A 19,948-nucleotide genomic window follows, 5' to 3' on the forward strand; every position below is an offset into this window, starting at 1 on the left:
GGCGGAATATTCAGCAGGAACCACGGGCCTTTCAGTAGGTGTGACCTGAGACAACTGGGGCCCAGTGTCAAGAAAGGAAAGTGTCCATAAAAATTAAGTCCCCAGCAGAGCTGTGTACATCTCCAGGACTTCAGTTTCCAAGGGTTTTGGCAAACTCTGTTTTTCAGTGTTGATCTTCTGTGACTCCTCCTCTCTGGAGTTGGCTTTGATTTTTCTTCTGATTTTTTTCTGATACATGGCAGTCAGAAACAGACAAGTTTGGAACCTTAGTTTAGCATTTTATTTCTACACTGGTATTTTCATTACTATATACAGCCTCCAATATATTTAATGCTTAGTGCACACAGCATATACAACTGATGGAGGGTAATGCTGTTTACTGACTTATTTGATCATACTTCTAATTACTTACGTATTTTATCAGACCTGCTTATCTCTAGGATCAGCTTTTGCAACTAAGTGAAGCATCTCTTTTTTCAGAGTCTAATAAAGGCTACAAAAATACTTTTTGCACTAGAGATGTAGGAAATTGTAGTCGGGTAGTATTTAGCTCAATATATTAAAATAAAATACAGCTGATGTGAAAACTTGGGTACAAAGCAGCTCAATTGCTCAAGTCCACATTTTCTTTCCTCCTATGACATAATAGATTTTCCAGTTGTTATTGACAGATTTCAGAAGGATTTATCTCATATTCAGAGACAGGTTGAGTAATTCTTGATATTGCAGTCATCAGGGCAGCCTTAGAGAGGCTCATGGTCTTCCAGCACAAATTGAATTCTCTGTTAGATTTTGCACATCACAGAACTCACAATTTCTAAACTAGCTGTAAACTTAAGGGATAAGAAGAGCCAACAGATTTTGTGGTGTAGGAGAGAAAACACTATTTCCATACGATGTTATCAGAACGACAATTCAGTAAAGAACTTAAAAAAATCATATTCATGCCAGGTTTAATATCTTTACTTTGAACTATATTTTTCTTACTGATTAACCCATTTCTCATGAAAGTAGTTCTAATGATTCCTTGGAACTGATTTGCAAAGAGGCATGTCCATCAGTGAAATTAAAAAAAAAAATTATAAATGCACTATGACTATGCTTCCCTTAAACAGAGATCACATGGCAGCCTGTAATTCTATCCTAATAAGAAGATAACCCTCCAAGATCACATGTTGGGGAAACAGTGATGCTGGGTTGCTGCAGAGTCACCAGCTTCGTGGAAGCCCCATCCATTGTTTCAGTTGTTGGATTTCTCATTAGTCACATTCAAGACAGTACTGCAAACATTAGAAGAGAAAGGGACGAGAAACCCTGACATGTACCAGGATTTTTGCTTTGAGTTTCAGCAGTTCCCATCTGTTGTTCGGCTGGGACAGCGGGACACTGAGGAGTCTCAGCGGTGCTGGGCAGCAGTTGCTGAAGTGCCTGGGGTACAGTGATTGTTCCAGGAACTCAATGTGTTGTTGATTCCACAATTAAATGCTATGGGATTTTAATTTGCTCTTTACTCATTTTTCATTTCCTTAATTTTTGGCATTCAGATGCAATTTTGCTGAAAAGATTGCCCCAGGACATGAACACTTTCCTGGAGCTGAGAGCTCAATTAGCAAAGCACTTTCCTAGCCTCTCCTCCTTAACACCCATCCCTTTCCCTAGGGAAAGGCTGAGCTTGCTGTGAGAGCTATGGCTCAAAATATGCACATAGGTTTCATGGTCACAGGAATCCCCAGCAAGAGGTTTGGTGAGGGTCTTGGCTGTGTCGATGTGCTGCTGTTACAATTAGCTCTTCTGTTTCTAGATTGGAGAGTGAAATGATGAGTCTGCTTATCTGCTGGGATCCCAGGCCTGCAAGGAACAGGGAGAATTAAGGTGTAGTTAATTAAGGGGGCTGCAGCCTTGGCTGTTAAAGCACCTATCATAGCATGTGTGTCTGCATCCTGTGATGTCTTCTCAGTTCATGCTCTAACCCTGGCAACAACTCCATTTATTGGAGAAACTGATATATCTGCCATTAGAAAATGAAGAGACTTGTCTACCCCTAAGTCCCATCATTGCCCTTGGCTTAGGTGTACGAGTGCTACCCTGAGTTGTTTTGCACATTTGCATTTTATGAAGCATTACCAGTAGTGTATAATTTGAGGAATTATATTTAACTGCTGGTGACTGTGAGTTGATCCCAAACAAGGCGGTCAACTAAAATCGCCTTGTGTTTGGGACTTGGCCCCAGCATTATTTACTAATTCCTGAAATGCAAGGGAGAAACAATGCAAACGGTGCATCTGTGTGGAAGATGTTTGGCAATATCATGTTCTCCTGCGATAACTTATTATTCAATGATTAATTATTGCAAGGACTATGTCCAAATTCTTTTCTCTTCCTCCTCCAAGAATATGAAACTCAGCTACAGTACTTGTATCTCTTTACATGAAAGCTTTTACAAAAGGATTATGGGCAGGCTGTTTTCCTCCTTTTACATGGGAATTAGGTGTCTAAATGACTTCTGGGGGATATGGTCTCGAAAGCTTGAGAACTCCACCCTGAGTTGGAGCAGAAATATATTGGAAGTATCTGATAATTTTAGTACTCAGGCATAACCCAAAGTTTTGTCCTGCTAATATAATCCATCTTCTGTTACTATAAGGACCAGTCAAATTTCCTTAGTAACAAATACCCTTTCTCCACTCCCAGAAAGCTTAGACTTATTTGCAACATCCAGAACCAAGGAAACTTCAGATGACCCAACGCTGTAGTATCAAAATCTCTGTGTGACTTGTTCCAGGACCACAGTGTTCAGTCCCACTGCACCATCAGGCTGCTTAATAAGATCCATGAGTCTTTCTCTAAAAGAGTAAAGTATATAATAAGCCATAAATCTGATCTTCTTTTTTATGCCAAAGGAAAAATGTATAAAAAAAGAGTAGTGGTGATCTCATTGTTCCTATTGTTTTTTCATTGATGGATTAGAGCAAAGCTTTTGCCACCAGAACAAGCTCTGTCAGAAGAGGTGGGCATCTCAGCTGTGAACTGTGACATGCAACAATGTTCGTTAAGAGTTTTCTTCTAGCCAGCTTATATGGGCAAACTCTGCTACTTCTTGGAATGTTCTTATTAATTACTAAAACACATGTTAGTTCTTTAATTGACCGTGGATTAAGCTCTCAGCTATCATCTTGCTGACCAGACTGAACAGCAGGGAGATGTCTGGCTGCAGGTGAAGAATGTCCTTTGCTGGGAGATGCCAATGTCTCTTTTGAAGGAGACCAAGAGGTTCTATTTCTTATATATTCCTGTAACTGCCTTGCAACTGTATCTAGCTGAGATTGGTGGACTCCAACCCCAGCTTTGCTTTTAACAGCAGAATTACTTCTGACTTCTGCTGCTCGTAACTCCATTTTTCCCTCCTCAGGGGTAACTGTGTGTGGAAACCTCTAATGCTGGGCTTCTAAAAGCTGATAGCCCCAGCATGACTGCAGGGTTATTGCTTTGCATCTGGCTGTGTATTTCTGCTGTGGAAAAAAGAGAATCCATATGCTCTAATGTTGTAGAGTAGCCCAGTCTGAGTGAGGTGTTTCAGCTGAGCCTTGGTCCTTGATTATCAAGGGTATGAGATATCATTGTGTCTCCAGGTGCACCAGACTTGGAGCCAAAGAGTGTGAGGCCTCTCTTGCTGGCCCATATCACTTCAGGCAAATGTGGTTCTCCCTCTTGTGTGGTCTCTATACCTGTCTCTCCTTGTTTGAACTCTTCCCTGGGGTTCAGGTGGGCAGGATCCCAGATAATATTGCCTCCTGAAGACAGTGTCCTGAGATAGATGAATGAATGTGCTAGGTTTTGGATGTGCAAATTTCTCAGCAGATTCACAGCCATAGAAGTAGATACCAAGTTCATGTTCCCAGCTTTCCCAGATGTTTACCCTTTAGATACAAATGCTGAAAGAGCTGAGTCTGGTGTCACTGCAGCTAAGTGGCCCACCTGCTCTCACTTGGTTTTCCTGTCAGTGCAGGATAGCTCTGTAGATGGCACAAACAATTCACCATAGGTATTGACAGCAATACAGGCATATCTGGATGAAACTCTAGGTACTATGCTACCTGGGAAACTACATTTTATATTCTGTTGTGGCCAAGGTTGTAGCTGGACAGTGAAAAGGAGAGGAATTTGCTATCTAGGAAGCAAACTGAAGCTTTCTAGGGGCTTAAACAGTTTACAGGATACTCCATTTTAATTGATATAAACCCTTCCAGCAAGGAGGCAGAAGGGGATTTACCAAGCTTGGAAATAATTAAAATCATGCTGAAACTTCCCTAACAGGTACTAAATGTGACATAGTGTGTGGTCTCCCTGACAGGGTTGCCTTTCCCTATAAATGGGAAAGTGCAACATCAGATGTTTCAATGCATGCACATAGATAAACAATTCTTTTATGGCATATTAAGAACCGTTTGGTTTATGGCTTTTTAGATGCATCTTAAAATCTTGTTCTATAATGACTTTAGCAGAGCTGTCCAATTTTCAAGATGTGCTTCTAAAGTAGGAGGAGTTTTGTACCTGTTTTTTATTAACTATATTACAAGCTAAAAATGAATCAAGTTGCAGACAGCTGACAGCAATGTGGACCCTCAATGTGTTTCATTAAAAATAATAATAATTCTTGGGAGCATGGAGGCAGAGATCAAGCTCTTATTGTCTCCTGGAAGCTGTTTTGCTTGTCTGGGAGAGGAAAGTAACCTGACAGTCTTTGAAATTTATTGATATTCATTAAGATCATGGGACTTTGAATGGAGCTTTAGTCAATTGTGAACTTTAACCCCATGTTTCAGTTTGTACCTGGACAAAATACATGGCTTTGTCATGCCCTGCAGCTTACTGGCAGAGAAGTTTTCTGGTAGCGTGTTTGAAAGGATCCTGGGGTTTTATGTCAAAAGTTGACAACTGCAAGTGCTGAATTACAGTTAGGGTGGTCTAAATTTTTTTTTTTTTTTAGATCAGCATAGAGATGTGGTGATTCTCTCTAATTTCTTTTTTACTCACTCTTTTTTAATCTGAGTGCCTTTGTGAAGAATGGACTCAAACTGACTTGGGAGATAAACTTTCGATAGAGGAATTCATAGGACCTCTGCAGGAGTGCAAGCCAGTTACTGAGCACAGGTTGAGGGCCAGTACTTTGAAAGAAGCAATATAAAAAAAATATAGTCTGGCCAAAGCTAGACAAAGGAAAAGAGGAGAACACTGGGATTTTTTTAATCTTTACTGTGTAAGCCTATGCTGCTACTGAAATTCATTTAACCAAAAGTTATATTTCACTGAAGTCTGTCTATTCAAATAATGCTCCTATTTAGCAGTCAGAACTAAAAAGGCAATAAAATACATGCATTTAAGCTATAAACATGTCGTACCTCCTAATAAATTTGAAGACAATTTCTGTGCCGCAATTTAATCAAGCTGGTTTTGGTGAACATCTGCAAACACATGTTTTTTTGCTTTGGATAGAAAAAAGCCTCTAAAAAATCTGAAGCAGAGTTTTGATAGCTGTTTTTGATAACTGACTAGAACGTTTCTGGAGACTGGGAAAGAAAGCCTTCTGCAAATGATTTTGACCAATATCTAGGCAAAGATGAGAGAGCAAAGGAGGGAAAAAATAAAAAAAGGAACACAAAACAGAACCACAAACCAAACACTGGAAAGGAAAAGGTGGAGTTCTAATTTCTAATTATTTTTGAAGTGCTGCTCAGTGGTCTGAACTCCCCTGTCCAGATTTGGATTGGCATAAATTGTAATTTGTTTCCTGTCATTAAAATTTAACTTCCAATGTGCAGTAAACTAAAAAAAAAAAAAAAAAGGCAATAAAATGTAATGGCCAGACTAGGGACTTAGGTGTTCGCACACATGTTGCTCTATAGCTTTTCCTCCCTAGAAGCCTGACCACAAAGTTTGACTGAAGACATACTGTGTATTGACCATTGCCTTGATATTTGGAAACATATGAAAATAGATAACAGTATTTTACAAGGAATTTATTTTAAAAAAACTGTGGAGGAAAGCTTAGATTCTTTGATTTATCACCATTACAATAAACACCAAATTCTGTGCTAAAACTCAGTGAGCAAACAGGGTGCTGTTTATTGTCCATGTCTTAAATTTCGTGGCTGCTTCTCTACTGCTACAGTAGTTTGCTGCATGCAGTGCCTATTTGTTACTACAAGTATCAAAGACACTGAGGTGATATTTAGAAGTTTAAAAGGATTAAAACCTTCTAAAGATGGGGGGGCATTTTCAGCATTTGGTCACACCTACGTACACTGGTCCCAGTGGTTCAGGAGAGGTTTTTTGTTAGAACCTTCACTTGTGAAGCATCCTGGACCAACCCTGCTCCTGCAGGTGAGCACACTCCTGGTTCCTGAAGTCAAGTGGGGAATTCCTCCCCCTCCTCATCCCCCATTCTGTTTGTGCTGGCCCAGGTCTTCAGGGAGAGCCAGCAGTACATACGGTTCCTGTTAGCTGAGAAAACAGAAACATCTGGGAAAGACATGAATGACTTACTGACTCAGTTCAGCAGCAGGAAAGTCTCTTACAGTCCATTCTGGGCAGAGAGATCTTCTCTATTATGTGCTGAACCAGGGAGCAAATGCACATAAAATCACATAAAATACAGTTCAAAACAGCAGGAGGTGGGCAGTAATGGCTGTCCTATATGGCCTTTCCCTCTTCCTGCCTCTGGGTTTGCCTCCTAAAGAAAATGAAGGGAAGGCTTTTCTCATCCAATGAGAATGAGGGACAGTACTTAGGAAGAGTACTTCCTAGGGGCAGCAGTGGGTTTCCCAGGGTGATGCCCATAAAGGTTTAACTTCAAGAGGGAAGGAAATTGAACCGGTGGTGAACATATTATTTGCTATGTGTTTACTGTAAAAATGCCTATAGTGTTGTGGGTAGTTATTATTATTAATGTGGAGATAGAATGACTGGATTGGCTCCAGGAGGCCCTGATCAGTGTGTTAGACCAGATGACTTCCAGAGGTTCCTTCCCATCTTGACCAGTTTGTGGTTCTGTGACCTCACGTAATTAAATTGGTTTAGACTCTGCAACATGACCTGGCTAAATCAGTGTGGCTGATTTCCTCGTGTCCCTCCAGTGTAATAGTATGGCTTTTTTCCTAATCTAACTGCACCACCAAAGATGTTCAGAGCTTAAAATGTCTGTTTCTAAGCAGGACATACATAAATATAGGTCTTTGGCATATGGCAAGTAGTAAGGGAGGGACACAGCACACCAATAACCTGCGTGGTAGGCGTTTGGTATAAATATATTGTCTGTGCTCTCTCCTCAGGGGAGACAAAAGGGCAGATGAGATGAAACGCCCTCTGCAGGTGCATGTGTGTGCCATCAGTTAGAACCTGTGGCTCCTAGGGTACCCTGGGGAGCTGTTGTACCTGCGGGTGGGACAAATTAGCATTAGCAGCTGCTTACATTCTCTTTCCTCGTTTTCATTCTCTTCTATGGGATCAAACATTTCTTTCTATTTTCTCTGGCCTGTTATTTCTTCTTCTCTGATGTGTTCTCCTTCTCACTTCTCAACTGCCCTGATTTTCCCTATATTTGTTCCTCTATGCATACAGAATATTCTTTGCTATTGACCCTGAAGAACTATTGCTTCTGTTAGCATGTGATCAAGCTTTGCTGGATTTCCCCAGAAGGCAGAAGGTGCCTTTATTAGAAAAATAAAAATAAATACATAAGGCTTGAGTTCAGTGAAATAACTCTCTTTTGCCACCTAAAGTTATGTGTATGTCAGGGAAATATTTGAAGAAAAGAGACAGATGACAAATCCTCAGGAACTAACTTGTTCGAAATTACATGAAGACTTTGATTGTATATGAATGTAAGGATGCAGGAAGCTGTGCTAACTGGATCTTTGCTAGGGAAAATGTTAGGGCTCTAATGACGATCCAGTCTGGTGGTTATGAAGAGTGTTAAAGAGGTCCAGTCACTTCATTAGCTGTCTTTTCATAAGCCCTAGGAGAAAGCATCTGTCCTCTTGAGAGCTAAAGTTGTCTTTGGTGTCCAGTCCTCATACATCTCTTCTGCTTTCATGATTTCAACCATTCAGACAATTGATGGAGCGTGTATTTATTCCAAGAACTTCCTGTGCAGTTTTATGGCTTTAAACCCAATAAAAACTACTGTATGTGCTTAACTCTGGAACAGGCTAGAGCTATTTACTCAGGCAGAAAAGTATTGTATTAGGGTAAGAGATTGCTTGTGCAGATAAGAAAGGAATCTTGTTGGCCTTAAGTAAGGCATGAAGATATTTGAATAGTATTCTATAGTGAATACATTATGAGACTAATGTTTTGAATTCAGTCTCTGCTGATGATTTCAAGGAAATTAGTACCTGATCCTTCAAATGCAGAGGACAATATTGTCAGTGAGCTGCAGATCTCTGTGCACAGATGCTAAATATCTTAGTCTTAATGCTATCAGGAGTAGGTTGTTTTTTGTTTTGTTTTGTTTTGTTTTGTTTTTGTACAAGGTTTCAGTTCAAGTATAATGTTACTGGGGGATCTGCCTTGTAATTCTGTGGGAACCTTCTTAGATTAAATATTTATCTGCTGCAGATTTTTTTCTTCCTCTCCTTTATGGGAGTTCATCCTTGTTTAATTTTATTAAATATTATTTGTGGTGTTTCTGACCAAAACCCCATTGACTGATCTGCCCTCAGCTGTCTGTGGCACTGTTGCTCCTCACAAACTTGGAAGATCAGGCTAGACAGGATGTTAGGCACATGAGAGAAAGAATACTTATCTGGAGAAAGCTGGTGGAAAACACTTCTCTTTTGTTTCTGTGCCACCTGGAAGGGTTACCCAGAAAGCTTCCCTGCAGGGCATATTTTTCTGGAGTGGAGGTACAGCTCTTCCTCACCTCTGCCAGAAACAGAGGGATGAACATAGTTATGTCTTGGAACAAGTTGAAGCATGACACTGTCCCAGCAGCTATACACATAAATGAAGGGAAGGAAAATGAGCTTTGTTACAATGAGATGAAGGTTCAGTTAGGAATCTCATTTTTTCTTTAGGGTAATTATTGTGAAGTTGAGTTTAATTTCTGGTGGCACCTTCTTTTTTTTTTTTTTTTTAAATTTGAATTGAGTTATTTAAATTTCCTGAACCACAAAAGATTAATAGCCTCACAATTTATGATTTTTCTCTGTAGAGTGAAAAAGTATAATTAAAAAGAAGATATACCGTTGGATTAAATTTTTGAACTGCAGCTTGGAAAATTTTCACAGAATACAAAGCATAAAAGAAGGTTGGGGTATTGTTTCATGTTATTCTGCAGATGATTGCAAAGCGTACTTGCTTAGTGAAGTCAAGCTTTGTCTTAAACCTTGCTTTTGTACTGGGAACAAGGTGTCTCACTCCACATCTCCGCTTCTGTTATGATGAGTAGAATAGTCCAAATAAGTGGAGGGTGCACTGTTATTTTTAGCACAGAAAATGTGATTATATGAAGTCCCATTTGTTATCATGAGAGGATTAGAAGCCTGTTTCTGTGTGATAACAGCTATGCTCTTACCAGAGCTCAGGTTGGGAGAAGGGAGATTGTGGAAATAAAATCTAGTTTTATAGAGCTGCCCTTGCGAACAAAAGGAGCCATCACTGAAAACATACCAATAATAACAGAGATGGAACCCAGTTCTGGAGCATCCCGCAAAATACATGCTATTCCTTCTTTATGGTGTATTGAGCAAGCCTAGATACAGCTGAAGATGTAACTGTGTAGCATGGGAATAGCTGACTGATGCAAACCTCTTCCTGCTCAGCTTGCTCAAATAAATGACACTGAACTGCTCTGAATGGACCCTCTAGATCAGAATTGTTTCTGTCTGGTGTAGTGTCTGCTTCTTCTACCACTCTCTCTGAATGTCAAGAGGAAAATTCCTCCAAAAGGTATTCAGTCTGTTGCAGCTGGGCTGCCCTTCCCTGTTGTTCACAGATACTGGGGATGCTAAGATGAGGAGAATGACAGACTATCTATGACTTTCTGTTGTAGACTGGTTTTGTTTGCAAATCTTGCAGCCTGTATGGGACAGCCCAATCCTCATGTTTAGTTCCTCAACTCTTGTTTCTATGTTTGCAATGTAAAATCACCACCTTTTTTTCCTGGAAATCAAAGACCCTCTGCACAGTTTCTTCCTAGCTGGAATCTTCCTACACTCTAGACATATATTTTCCTCTGCCAACTCTCAGCCACTCCAGCAAATGACTCCTATGTAGCTCTGCAGTTGATTTTATGCACTGTCAATGAGCCCCCCATGCATCTGCTCTCTTCCCTGCCTCTGCTCATGTTCAGTTGAAATGCCTCAGCATCCTGTATCTTCTGAGTTCACTGTATTGATGGATCAGTGTCCCCAGACATGCAGCACAGATCAAGAGTGTAGGGAGCTGAGAGACTCTTTCTTGATTTGGTTAGCTCTAGCTCTATGCTTTCAGACTGGAGCAAGATCTGCTGTATTGAAGGACAGGGCAACACTAACCAACCAAAGAGTTTTCTGGTTTGTGGAGCTGTGTGAAAAGTTGGCAAAAAAACTGAAAGGAGGGCTGTCAAAGAATTGACTGCAACCATCTTAAATGCTCCAAGTTGTTTGTGCCTAACACTGAGTTTGTTTTTACCTGACAGTTTAGAGACTTGGCTTGGTCTGAGTACAAGTGGCTGAAACATGGAAAAAGTCAGCTGCAAAAAGGCAGGATGGTAAACAACAAAGAAGATGTTGAAATTTGAATCCCAGTGTCCATGTTGTGCTGTATACCAAAATAATAACACCTTTCAGAATCCAGTCTTTCTCTTTATCCATGAAAAATGCTAGATCTGCCTTCAGTATTATCCCAAGCTGAATTTATGTGGGCATATGAGAGACCCGAGTAAAATTTAACTAAGTTGAAGATGCAGCAAAGGCAAATATTAACTGTTTGCTTTTCATGGCTAATTCCTCAACTTTTCTCAGGTAAAATGTGAGCTCCCAATTGCCTAGTCTCTGATTGCTCTGCCTGGATAATCTGAAACAACTTCCTACAGACAGACCTATGCATCATTCCCTGCCACTCACAAAAACACACTGGGTCTGTTGCAAAACTAATAGGAATTTGTCGTGAATTTGCATTCAGTTGCATTGTGCTGTGACTAGGCTGGTACACGCAGATCCTAGAAAGATAATCTCCCCCCCCACACCTTTCTAGCAGTGCTTATTTCTCAAATTTCGATGAGTCTTGTCCTTTATTTTACATTATTGTTATGTATTCAGCAGCTCTGAACTGACTCCTGCTGAAGCCAGCAGGTTTCTATTAGGATCACAAGGAATGCAGTGGTACAGTTGATTAGTATAAACATATTCAGTATCAACTCTGCTAGGTCAGCCTACTTGCTTCCTCTCCTTGTTAGTTAGTGGGGTGGTCTGACTGCTACTGATTTTCCAAGAAATATATGCTTATCTTAAGTTCTCCCTGAGTTTCCTGTTTTGGGGTTTTGTGGGCTTTTTCGCTTGTTTTGGTGGTTGTTTTGGGTTTTTTTAATCCCTTATCTAAACCTGAATGAAGGATGTTACTAAACTGCAGTGAGATGGACCAAGCATGTGTGCACACATACACAGAGGAAGCAAGCGTGAGATGACATTTGGCTTTCCTGACCCATTGAAATCACTACAACCTGAATGTAAAGACTTTTAAAGGAAAAATCTTGACTTGAATACAGCTGCTTCAATACTCTGTGCTTTTTTTTCATGAAGAAAGAACAACACGTATTTGTCTCGTATTGCTGTGATGACACCCAGTCACAGGTTGGTGAGGGAGGTAGTTGTTCTTGGCTTTTACCCAGGGAGGACACCTGCTCTGAATCAACGCTGCCCCACTGGTCAGCCCCAGCCAGGTATGCACTGCATGGGGTATCTCTGGACACTACACCTACTCTACAGGCCCTTAGCTATTTCTAGGAGGTCTTTATAGGTCGTATTCCACTTGTGCTCCTTCTAATTTCACCGACTCGACCTGAACTTGGGATCCTGCCCGCTTAGGGAGAAACTACAGCTGAAAATATCCCAAATCAGGAGGAAACTACTGGTCATCAGTCTGCCCAGTCTTCTGTCCCACCCAGCTCTTTTCCCCTTCCTTGGGGCTTGGGAAAATGTGAAGGTCATTTCTAAGATGCCTCTGAAGTAAGGAGGCTTGTGTAGCAGACTGAGAAAAGAAGACAAAGGAGTGGGAGAATGGGAGAGCTGCTGCATCATGAAGAAATGTTTTATATATGCAATAACAGCCACCCTTCACCCTTTGCTTTCATTTTGTGAGAGACTGCTTTGCAAGTGTACATTAAGGCCTGTTTGGCCTGAGATTTCCATTCCTGACACTTCTGACTATACACCAAGGCTAAAAGAGCACAAATTGGTGCCAAGGACCAAGGTGGGGATCCAGTGGAAGGAGTAGCTAGATGCCAGCACTAGGTATAGGATGGGAAAAGAGAAAGGAAAACCAGTCTGTGGGCTCAAAAATAGAGGAGGTGGAAGTCAACTGAAATGCCAGAGGGAAGAACATAGCATAGGAGATTGTGCAGGCTGAGGAGAGATTAACAGGTATTAGAACAAAGCAAAAGACATGGGAGAATTCAGATCAATGCTGAGGCGAGCAGCAAGGAATGTTCTTAACAAGGAGCATGACAAAGTTAAGCACAGAGGGCAAGGTATGAATAAGCAGGCAGACCTGAGAAGCTGTAAGGGCAGCGTGGAGAAAAACCTTAAAATCCAGAAATGGGAAGAGGGTGCTAAGTATATCAACAAATATCTACAATAGTAATACTTTCCAAATCAGAAATAAAAATTTTGTTTAATTTGATGTTAGAAAGCCATACATAAACTAAGCAATGGTAGTGTAAGAATAATTTTATTTAGTATTTTGGTAACACAATGATACATCTCAGAATGACCATAGAAGTTAGCTCACTAAACAGCTGCATACATTCTAAATAGGTGCTACTAAATTTGAGTACCTTCACAGATTACAAAAGGCATTTCTTTGACCAAAAGCTATATAGTGTGTAACCCCCTGACTGACATGAGCAGTGTGTATGGATGTTGCATTAGTAGCCAATGCAAAGTTAAAGCTTTTGGAAGAGTATAAAAATGTAGAAGCTGTTTTTACTAAAATACAAATTTGTGATCCTTGCATTAGAATAACTATTCAGTTGTAGGTTACATCCTTTATATTTTTTTAATATCAATACTTACAAAGGTACAAGAGAAATTGTCTTGCTAGCATTTGATCTAATGTAGATCTCCATAGGAAAATCCTAAGTATCTTATAAAGCTTTTCACAGGTATAGGCTAAGTTCTGGGATATCACAAACTTGTACATAATTCAGAAAAACACCTGAGGTTACTCCTTGTGTATGTAGCAGAAAGCTTTTTTTAACTATAAAAAAAAAGATGATAGATGCCCTATGAAGTCGGAGACTTTAAGCAGGTACATTACTCTGTGGGGTTAGAGAGCAGTACTTTTAGGCTTGATTCAGGTTTTTAAAATCAGTAGTGAAGCTAAGATCTGGATTGTGTCATTAACCTAGCTCTTCCCAATGTTAGTATGAGTTCAGTCACTGCTGCCAACGTGACTAAGACTGGCCATCTATTAAAAGACACAGTGCAAATCCTTACTTGCTTAGCAGAGCTACTTTACTGTGTAGCATTGTACCCTTATTTTTCTAGCTCTACTAATACCTTATTTAGTACTCAGCTGAACATAGCAAGTCACGTGAGGTACTCTCATTTCAGATTGATTTCATATGTAATTGAAGGTGATTTGCAATGCCTGCCCAACACTTTTCAAATCAGGCATCTACATTGAATTGTTTGCTTTTTAGAGAAATATGTGCAGCTTTGTGCATACAAATACTAGCCAGAGGTTTAAGGCTATAAAGTTTCACACTTTTTTTACTTTAAAAAAATAGGTTAGGTGGTTTTTTAAAATTTTATGAACTTTGCCTCACTAATATTTTAAAAGTACTTTTTCTTCAGTTAATGGGTACATTAATTAGGACACGTAATGCTACATTTCCTTCTGAGACTTTGTTCCAAGCAAAGTGTACTAAAAGTACACAGTTAATTTTCAGATATACCATTTAACTAAACCTACTAGAATGACTAGTGAACACGGCTTTTATTTGCTGTATGCTTTACTTGAGACTTGTGGTATGAATGTTTGAATATAACCCCCCCATATTCTCACCTCTAAATACCTTGGCCGATGTGGTTTTTACTGGACTTACTTATGTGCTTATTATGTGATACTCTTTCCTAGATAAATAAAAAGTTCAACTATACATTTATCAATCTAATTCAAATATCTATTTTGTTCATGAACATGCTAATGAACATATTAGCATATGATTTGTATCTCACTTGCCATTTAGTGGCATAGAAATTCTGATCTTTCAAAACTTAGTGAAAAGTTACTGTAGTAGGACATTCTGTTCGTGTTCATATAAAACATAAATTTTATTTTCAACTGTGCTTATAAGGAAGGCTTTTATTTTTTTAGTCATTTATGTAAACACTTTGTAATGCTGAAGGCTAGACTTTACATTGTCATTTTACCAAAAATCACTTGAACACTTATTATTGAGGCATTAATGGACATCTCAGCAGTCACAACAGAGGAGCATGGCAGTTTCCAGTAGAGGGAATTCAGAGGCAGGCTGCAGTGTTCTAAACAACCCCTTTTTTTTAAAATTTTTTCTTTTCCTTTTTTTTTAATAAGAAATTTCACTTTGTGATGCGGAGTCACTGAAGGCAAACCTAGAGTTAAGGCATAGCACATGGAGACATAGCAAGGATTGTAGAGAGAGTTCCTGGAGGTGCTCCAACCAGTCAGTAGATAAAAAGCGCTTTACAATGGCAACTTCTGTGAACAAGCTAGAAAAGAAAAGGTTTACTTTCAAATTGCATATGTTTCGTTATTTAATATATTAAATTGTTCCCCTGGCTCTCCTTCTAGAACTAAAAAGAGGACTGAATTATACCTTGTGCAGCTTTCCTTCCTGCTCTTATAACTTGTAATATTGGCTATGTTCCAAAAAGATCACCAGAACAAACTGTAAGTCATGTAAGTCTAAAAAGAGAAAGAGGGATTATCTGTAGATGCAAGGTTTATTGTTTAGGCATTTGCTGACAGCTGATTTTCATTGGCTACTTTCTCTGCTTGCAGTCTTTGGACAGCCTGATCAAGCAAATCCATAGTATCTCTTAGCGTAACATTCAAGGTAAATGGCTTAGGTTTAATGGTCAGACCATAGGTAAAGTCCATTTTAGGGTCCTCATTTGGATTAGCAGTAAAATTGCACTGATGCACCAGTATAGAGGTAAAGAGAAAGAGCTGCACCTTGGATAACTCCTCTCCAATACACCGACGTTTTCCCAGTGAGAAAATCATCACACTACTAGTAAGATCTTTATTGATGAATCCATTCTCATCCAGGAATCTTGTTGGATCAAAATCCTCAGGGTTGGACCATTTTGCTGGATCATGATTCACTGACCACTGATTTACAAAAATGACAGTGTCCTTGGGAATGAGGTAGCCCATTATGAAGGTGTTGGTTGTGGTGGCATGTGGGATAGTAACAGGCACAAAGCTGCTGAAACGCATGGATTCATACAAGAAAGCCATGATGTAGGGCAAGTGAGGCTGATCTTCAACACATGGCAGACGGTCTCTTCCGACAATCCTGTCCACTTCTTCTTGCATTTTAGCCTGCACTTTCGGATACCTGTCATTAAAAGCAAGATGTGTCTATGTACATAACACATTCAAAGGATTTTCTTACAAATAATTCTCGCTGTAAACATTTTTCACAGAACTTAACCCCTACCCTAAATAATGAAGTTTGAACAAAGTTTAAATATATTACAGGAACATGCATATCTCAATGGAAAACTTTGAGAGAAAAATCCAAACTTCCCATCCAATGGTGTAATTTCAGATTTGCTCAGTTTTCACTTTAATATCACACGTAACTGATTGTCAACATAAAAAGTGAACCTAACCTAAAGTGTGCTTAAACTGAATATTCTGATCCAATTTTGAAAATTCATTCTAAAACTCAAATTACTTGTGTCTTCTAAGTATTGTGTTTTCCTTGGGTATGAGAGTTTTGTTTTCCACTTCTTTATGTGACTTTTAAAAGTTAACATGGAGTTCGATATTACTAGACATATTGCATACGTATGATAGCCTGTGGGTTTTTAAACTGAAAAAAAAATCCCAATTGTTAAATTGTCAGAATGGCTTTATGAACATCCCACTTTGAGTACACTTTTTTCTAATTAATATCAAAATATATTTCCGTTATAATGTATTTTAAGAAGACTGTCTTGAAATCTGGACAGTTTGGAAGACTACACAGTAACCAAACAAGATCAAAATGTTAATACATCTTCTGCTTATCTAAAAGCATGCACTCCTCCCAGGAGCCTTTATTTGCTTTAAGCATACAAGTTTGGCTTCTCCATCCTTGCCTTTTCCTCCTGCAGCAGATCTGCATGTTAAATGCTGGGCAAACATAAGAAATGGGGAGAAACCCAAAAGTTATGTGAACACTGGGCATCACACCCTTAGCTTGAAGTCAAATATTTGCCTGTTTTTCATGAAGCAGATAATGTTTGCACAAGCCCACAAATTATGCAGGTGATGAAAAAAAAAAAAAAAAGCCAGTCTCATGGCGCCTTCTATTAAACCACGTCCCCTAGCAGAGTTTTCCCCCTGGAAGTGCCGGTGCCAGGGCAGTACACCCGCCGGCTGCCCAATGGGTCTGCCTTCCCCAGTCACGCAATGGCAAGGAAGGCACACGCAATGGCAGATCAACATAATAGCGGGTTTTGTAAACCGGTGCACGAACTCTTTATCGTGCTTAATCAGTTGTTATCCTGTTCCTATGATCTCCTTGATCTTGACCTGGTAAAATCTGTTACTTTCAGGTTTTATTCGGCTGCCTTTCTGGCAACCTCGCTTTATGCCCGACGGCCTGAATGGGGTGGGTTTGTGTCGGATTTTATTTTTTTTTATATTTTCTTATCTCTTTCTGGCAGCTTTCCCAGAGCTTCCGTGTTAGTTAATCGGGAGTCGCTAAGGCACCGGCACTGCACGGGCTGGCGCTGCCCGGTCCCGCAGACCCTCGACCCGCCGGCGAGTCCCCGGCGGCATCGCGATCCCGGTGCTGCCCAAACCAGGCGGTCCAGGCGCTGGCTCGGGCCGACCGCTCCCGTTTCAGGAGCCTTCCCAGGGGAGCGGTTTAAGCGGGGGTCCCCCGGGACTGCCGGGCGCTCGCACCGCGACGCCCCCGACGGGCTCCCGTGTCCCTCCCCAGGGTAGGTGGGGCGCCCCGCTGTGGTGCCACCTCCGTCGGCACCTACCTGATGAGAAAGATGAGGAGCCACTGCAGGGCCGTGGAGAGGGTGTCCTGGCTGGCGCCGAAGATGTCGGTGACGGTGGCGGGCACATGCTCCAGCTGCAGCCGCGGCTGCTCCCGCTGCAGGTGGATGAAGGCGTCCATCATGTCGCGGGGGGCGGCCCCCGGGCGCAGGCTGCGCTGGTGCTGCAGGAACTTGCCGCGGACGAAGCCGTAAAAGTCGCGGTTGAGGTCGCGGAAGGCGCGGTAGGCGGCGCGGATGGGGCTGGGGAAGCGCTGGAGCCAGGGCAGCGCGTCCACCAGGCTGCCGGCGCCCACCGCCCGCCCGAACTGCTCGTTGCGCCCCACGATGCGCAGGAACTCGCCGTCGCCGTGGCTGTAGCGGCGGCCGAAGCACAGGGCGCTCATCACGTTGGCCACGGCCACCACCAGGACGCGCGAGGGGTCGAGGAAGGCGCCGCCGGCGCTGCCGCGCACCAGCAGCGCCACCAGGGCCCGCGCCTCGCCCACCAGGTGCCGCTCGAGCAGGCGGCGGGTGGCGGGGCTGCCCGTGGAGAAGGCGCGCACCGTGGCGTGCGCCGCCCGCCGGTGCAGCTTCCACAGCTCCGAGTAGCCGCCGAAGGCCAGGCTGAGCCCGCCCGACACCAGCTGGAAGGACGGGAAGGGCGGGCGGCCGGCGAAGGCGGCCCCCTGGCGGACGAGGGCCTGGCGGATGGCGCGCTCCCCGTTCAGCACCACCACGGGCCAGCGCCCCAGGCGCAGCTGGAACACGGCGCCGTAGGTGCTGGCCAGGCGGGCGAAGGAGAGGTGCGGAGCGCTGCCCAGCTGCGCCGCGTTGCCGATCAGGGGCCAGGGGAAAGGGCCCGGCGGCGCCCGGCTCTGGCCCTGCCGCCGGCGCTGCTGCTGCTGCAGGAGGAACTTGCCCAGTTGGATGGCGGCGAGCAGGCAGAGCAGAAGCAGGAGGGACCTTTGCAAGGGGGGGAAGCTGCCCAGGGCTTCCCCGAGCCTTTCGAGGGCCATGCTGCAAGGGAAGGGGAAAGGTCAGCGGGCAGCGTCCCCTCAGGAGGGCTAGGAGGCTTCCCCAGGCTTCCCCAGTCGCCCGCGGGCAAGGGAAAGCCCGGACGGGGCGCGCTGGCGTGGCGGAGGGGAGCGCCGGCAGCCGTCCAGGTGCTCGGAGTCGAGCTGCGTCCTCGCTGTGAGCTCCTCGTGTGCCTAAAGCCCGCCCAGATCTTGTGCGAAAAACAAGGGATAATCGATAACGAAGTGGCAAGTGCTCAATAAAGGATCGAAGTCGTATTTGGCGGCGGGGCCGCTACTCTCTCCCTCCCGCCACCCCGGACAAGGAAAGTTCGCAGCGAGAGATCCAACAGGTCACAACTGAGAGAGGCAGAGAGGAAGGCAGGAGGATGCTCTCGCCTGCCGAGCCTCCGCAGACGCAGGCAGGCGCTGCACATGGCTCCCCCCGGCGAAAGAACCACTGTGAGAAACGGGTTACCCGCCCTGCCGTCGGAGCTTCCCTCTGCTCCGGAGACCTCCGCAGCGGTCACGGAGCCCACTCCATCCCGAGCCCTTACCTCCTCCCGGACCTTCGTGCCTGTCACGGCAGCGCAGGCTGGCGGTCGGCCGCCCCGGGGATGGGCTGCGGAGGATGCCTGAGACTCGGCGTGGCAGCGCTGACTGGTCCCGCTTCCCATCCCAGTGCCCGGGGACCGCCCGCTCCTACCGTTTGCTCCAGCCTTTCAGAAGCAGCGCGGGGAAGAAGGAGTGAAATAAACGGCCGCCTCGGGCTCCTGTAGCAGAACTGACCTGTTGCACGCTGCTTCCATTGGAGACCTTGGGGAGGATGGAGAGGAGCTGGGCAGCCGGCGGCAGCCCCGGGACGAGAGTGGCGACGGCGGCGTTCAGATCCAAGCCTTTGGGAAATTCATTAGGAGCCCCGGTACCTGTCACCCGGAGCTTGGCAGGTCACGTGCAGGCAAATGCCAATTGCACCCCATCCCAGCGCAGAGCTATTATCACCTTCCCAGCGTTTTAACCCTCCGGAGCTCGTCCCACCGGCAGCCACCCGCCCGGTGCAGCCCCGGGGGCCGGGTGCGAGCGGGGCTGCTGCCTCCCCCTCCCTCTCTCCCTCCCGCCCGCCTGCTGGGCTGCGGGGAACGGGACGGGGCCAGCCCAACCCGCTGCAGGGAGCGAAGGCGAGCAGCTCAGAGGGCGCGGGGGGGACGGCCCGCTGCTCCCAGACTGAGCCGGAGCCGAAGCCGCCGCCTCTGGGCGTCTGGCATTGGCACTCCCGGTTTTAAACCCGCCGGCATCCGCGGTGCGGTGCAGTGCGGGCGGGACGCGGGCGGCCCCACTGGCAAATCGCCGCTGCCTGGCCCGTCCCCTGGCTTGAGGGGTCGTAGCTATTTGCCAGCTGCCCTTGGGCCTTAGCCAAGTGGAGCGGCTGAGTCGCGGACGCTTTTATGGCCGGGGCCAAAAGTTTTAGCGGAGGAGGTGCCGGGAGGG

General features: G+C 44.0%; 1 protein-coding gene across 1 annotated transcript; it reads right to left on the reverse strand.

Annotated features, from left to right (window-relative positions):
• Nucleotides 1-14,789: 14,789 nt before the first annotated feature.
• On the reverse strand, nucleotides 14,790-19,500 carry LOC116785170 (cytochrome P450 1B1). Its single transcript, XM_032684427.1, has 3 exons — nucleotides 19,250-19,500; nucleotides 17,448-18,464; nucleotides 14,790-15,805 (listed from the first exon to the last, which is right to left on the reverse strand). The coding sequence occupies exons 1-3, from the start codon at nucleotides 19,267-19,269 to the stop codon at nucleotides 15,193-15,195; spliced, it is 1,650 nt and encodes a 549-aa protein (XP_032540318.1). The 5' UTR covers nucleotides 19,270-19,500; the 3' UTR covers nucleotides 14,790-15,192.
• Nucleotides 19,501-19,948: the final 448 nt, after the last annotated feature.

This window comes from Chiroxiphia lanceolata, chromosome 3 (assembly GCF_009829145.1).
Source record: "Chiroxiphia lanceolata isolate bChiLan1 chromosome 3, bChiLan1.pri, whole genome shotgun sequence".
Lineage (NCBI taxonomy): Eukaryota > Metazoa > Chordata > Aves > Passeriformes > Pipridae > Chiroxiphia > Chiroxiphia lanceolata.

Coding starts and splice junctions, on each gene's coding strand:
- LOC116785170 (XM_032684427.1), bottom strand. CDS start 19,269: ATGGAAGCAGCGTGCAACAG. Junction 18,465..19,249: donor ATGGAAGCAGCGTGCAACAG/GTCAGTTCTGCT, acceptor CTTCCCTTGCAG/CATGGCCCTCGAAAGGCTCG. Junction 15,806..17,447: donor CTCCTCATCTTTCTCATCAG/GTAGGTGCCGAC, acceptor TTTTAATGACAG/GTATCCGAAAGTGCAGGCTA.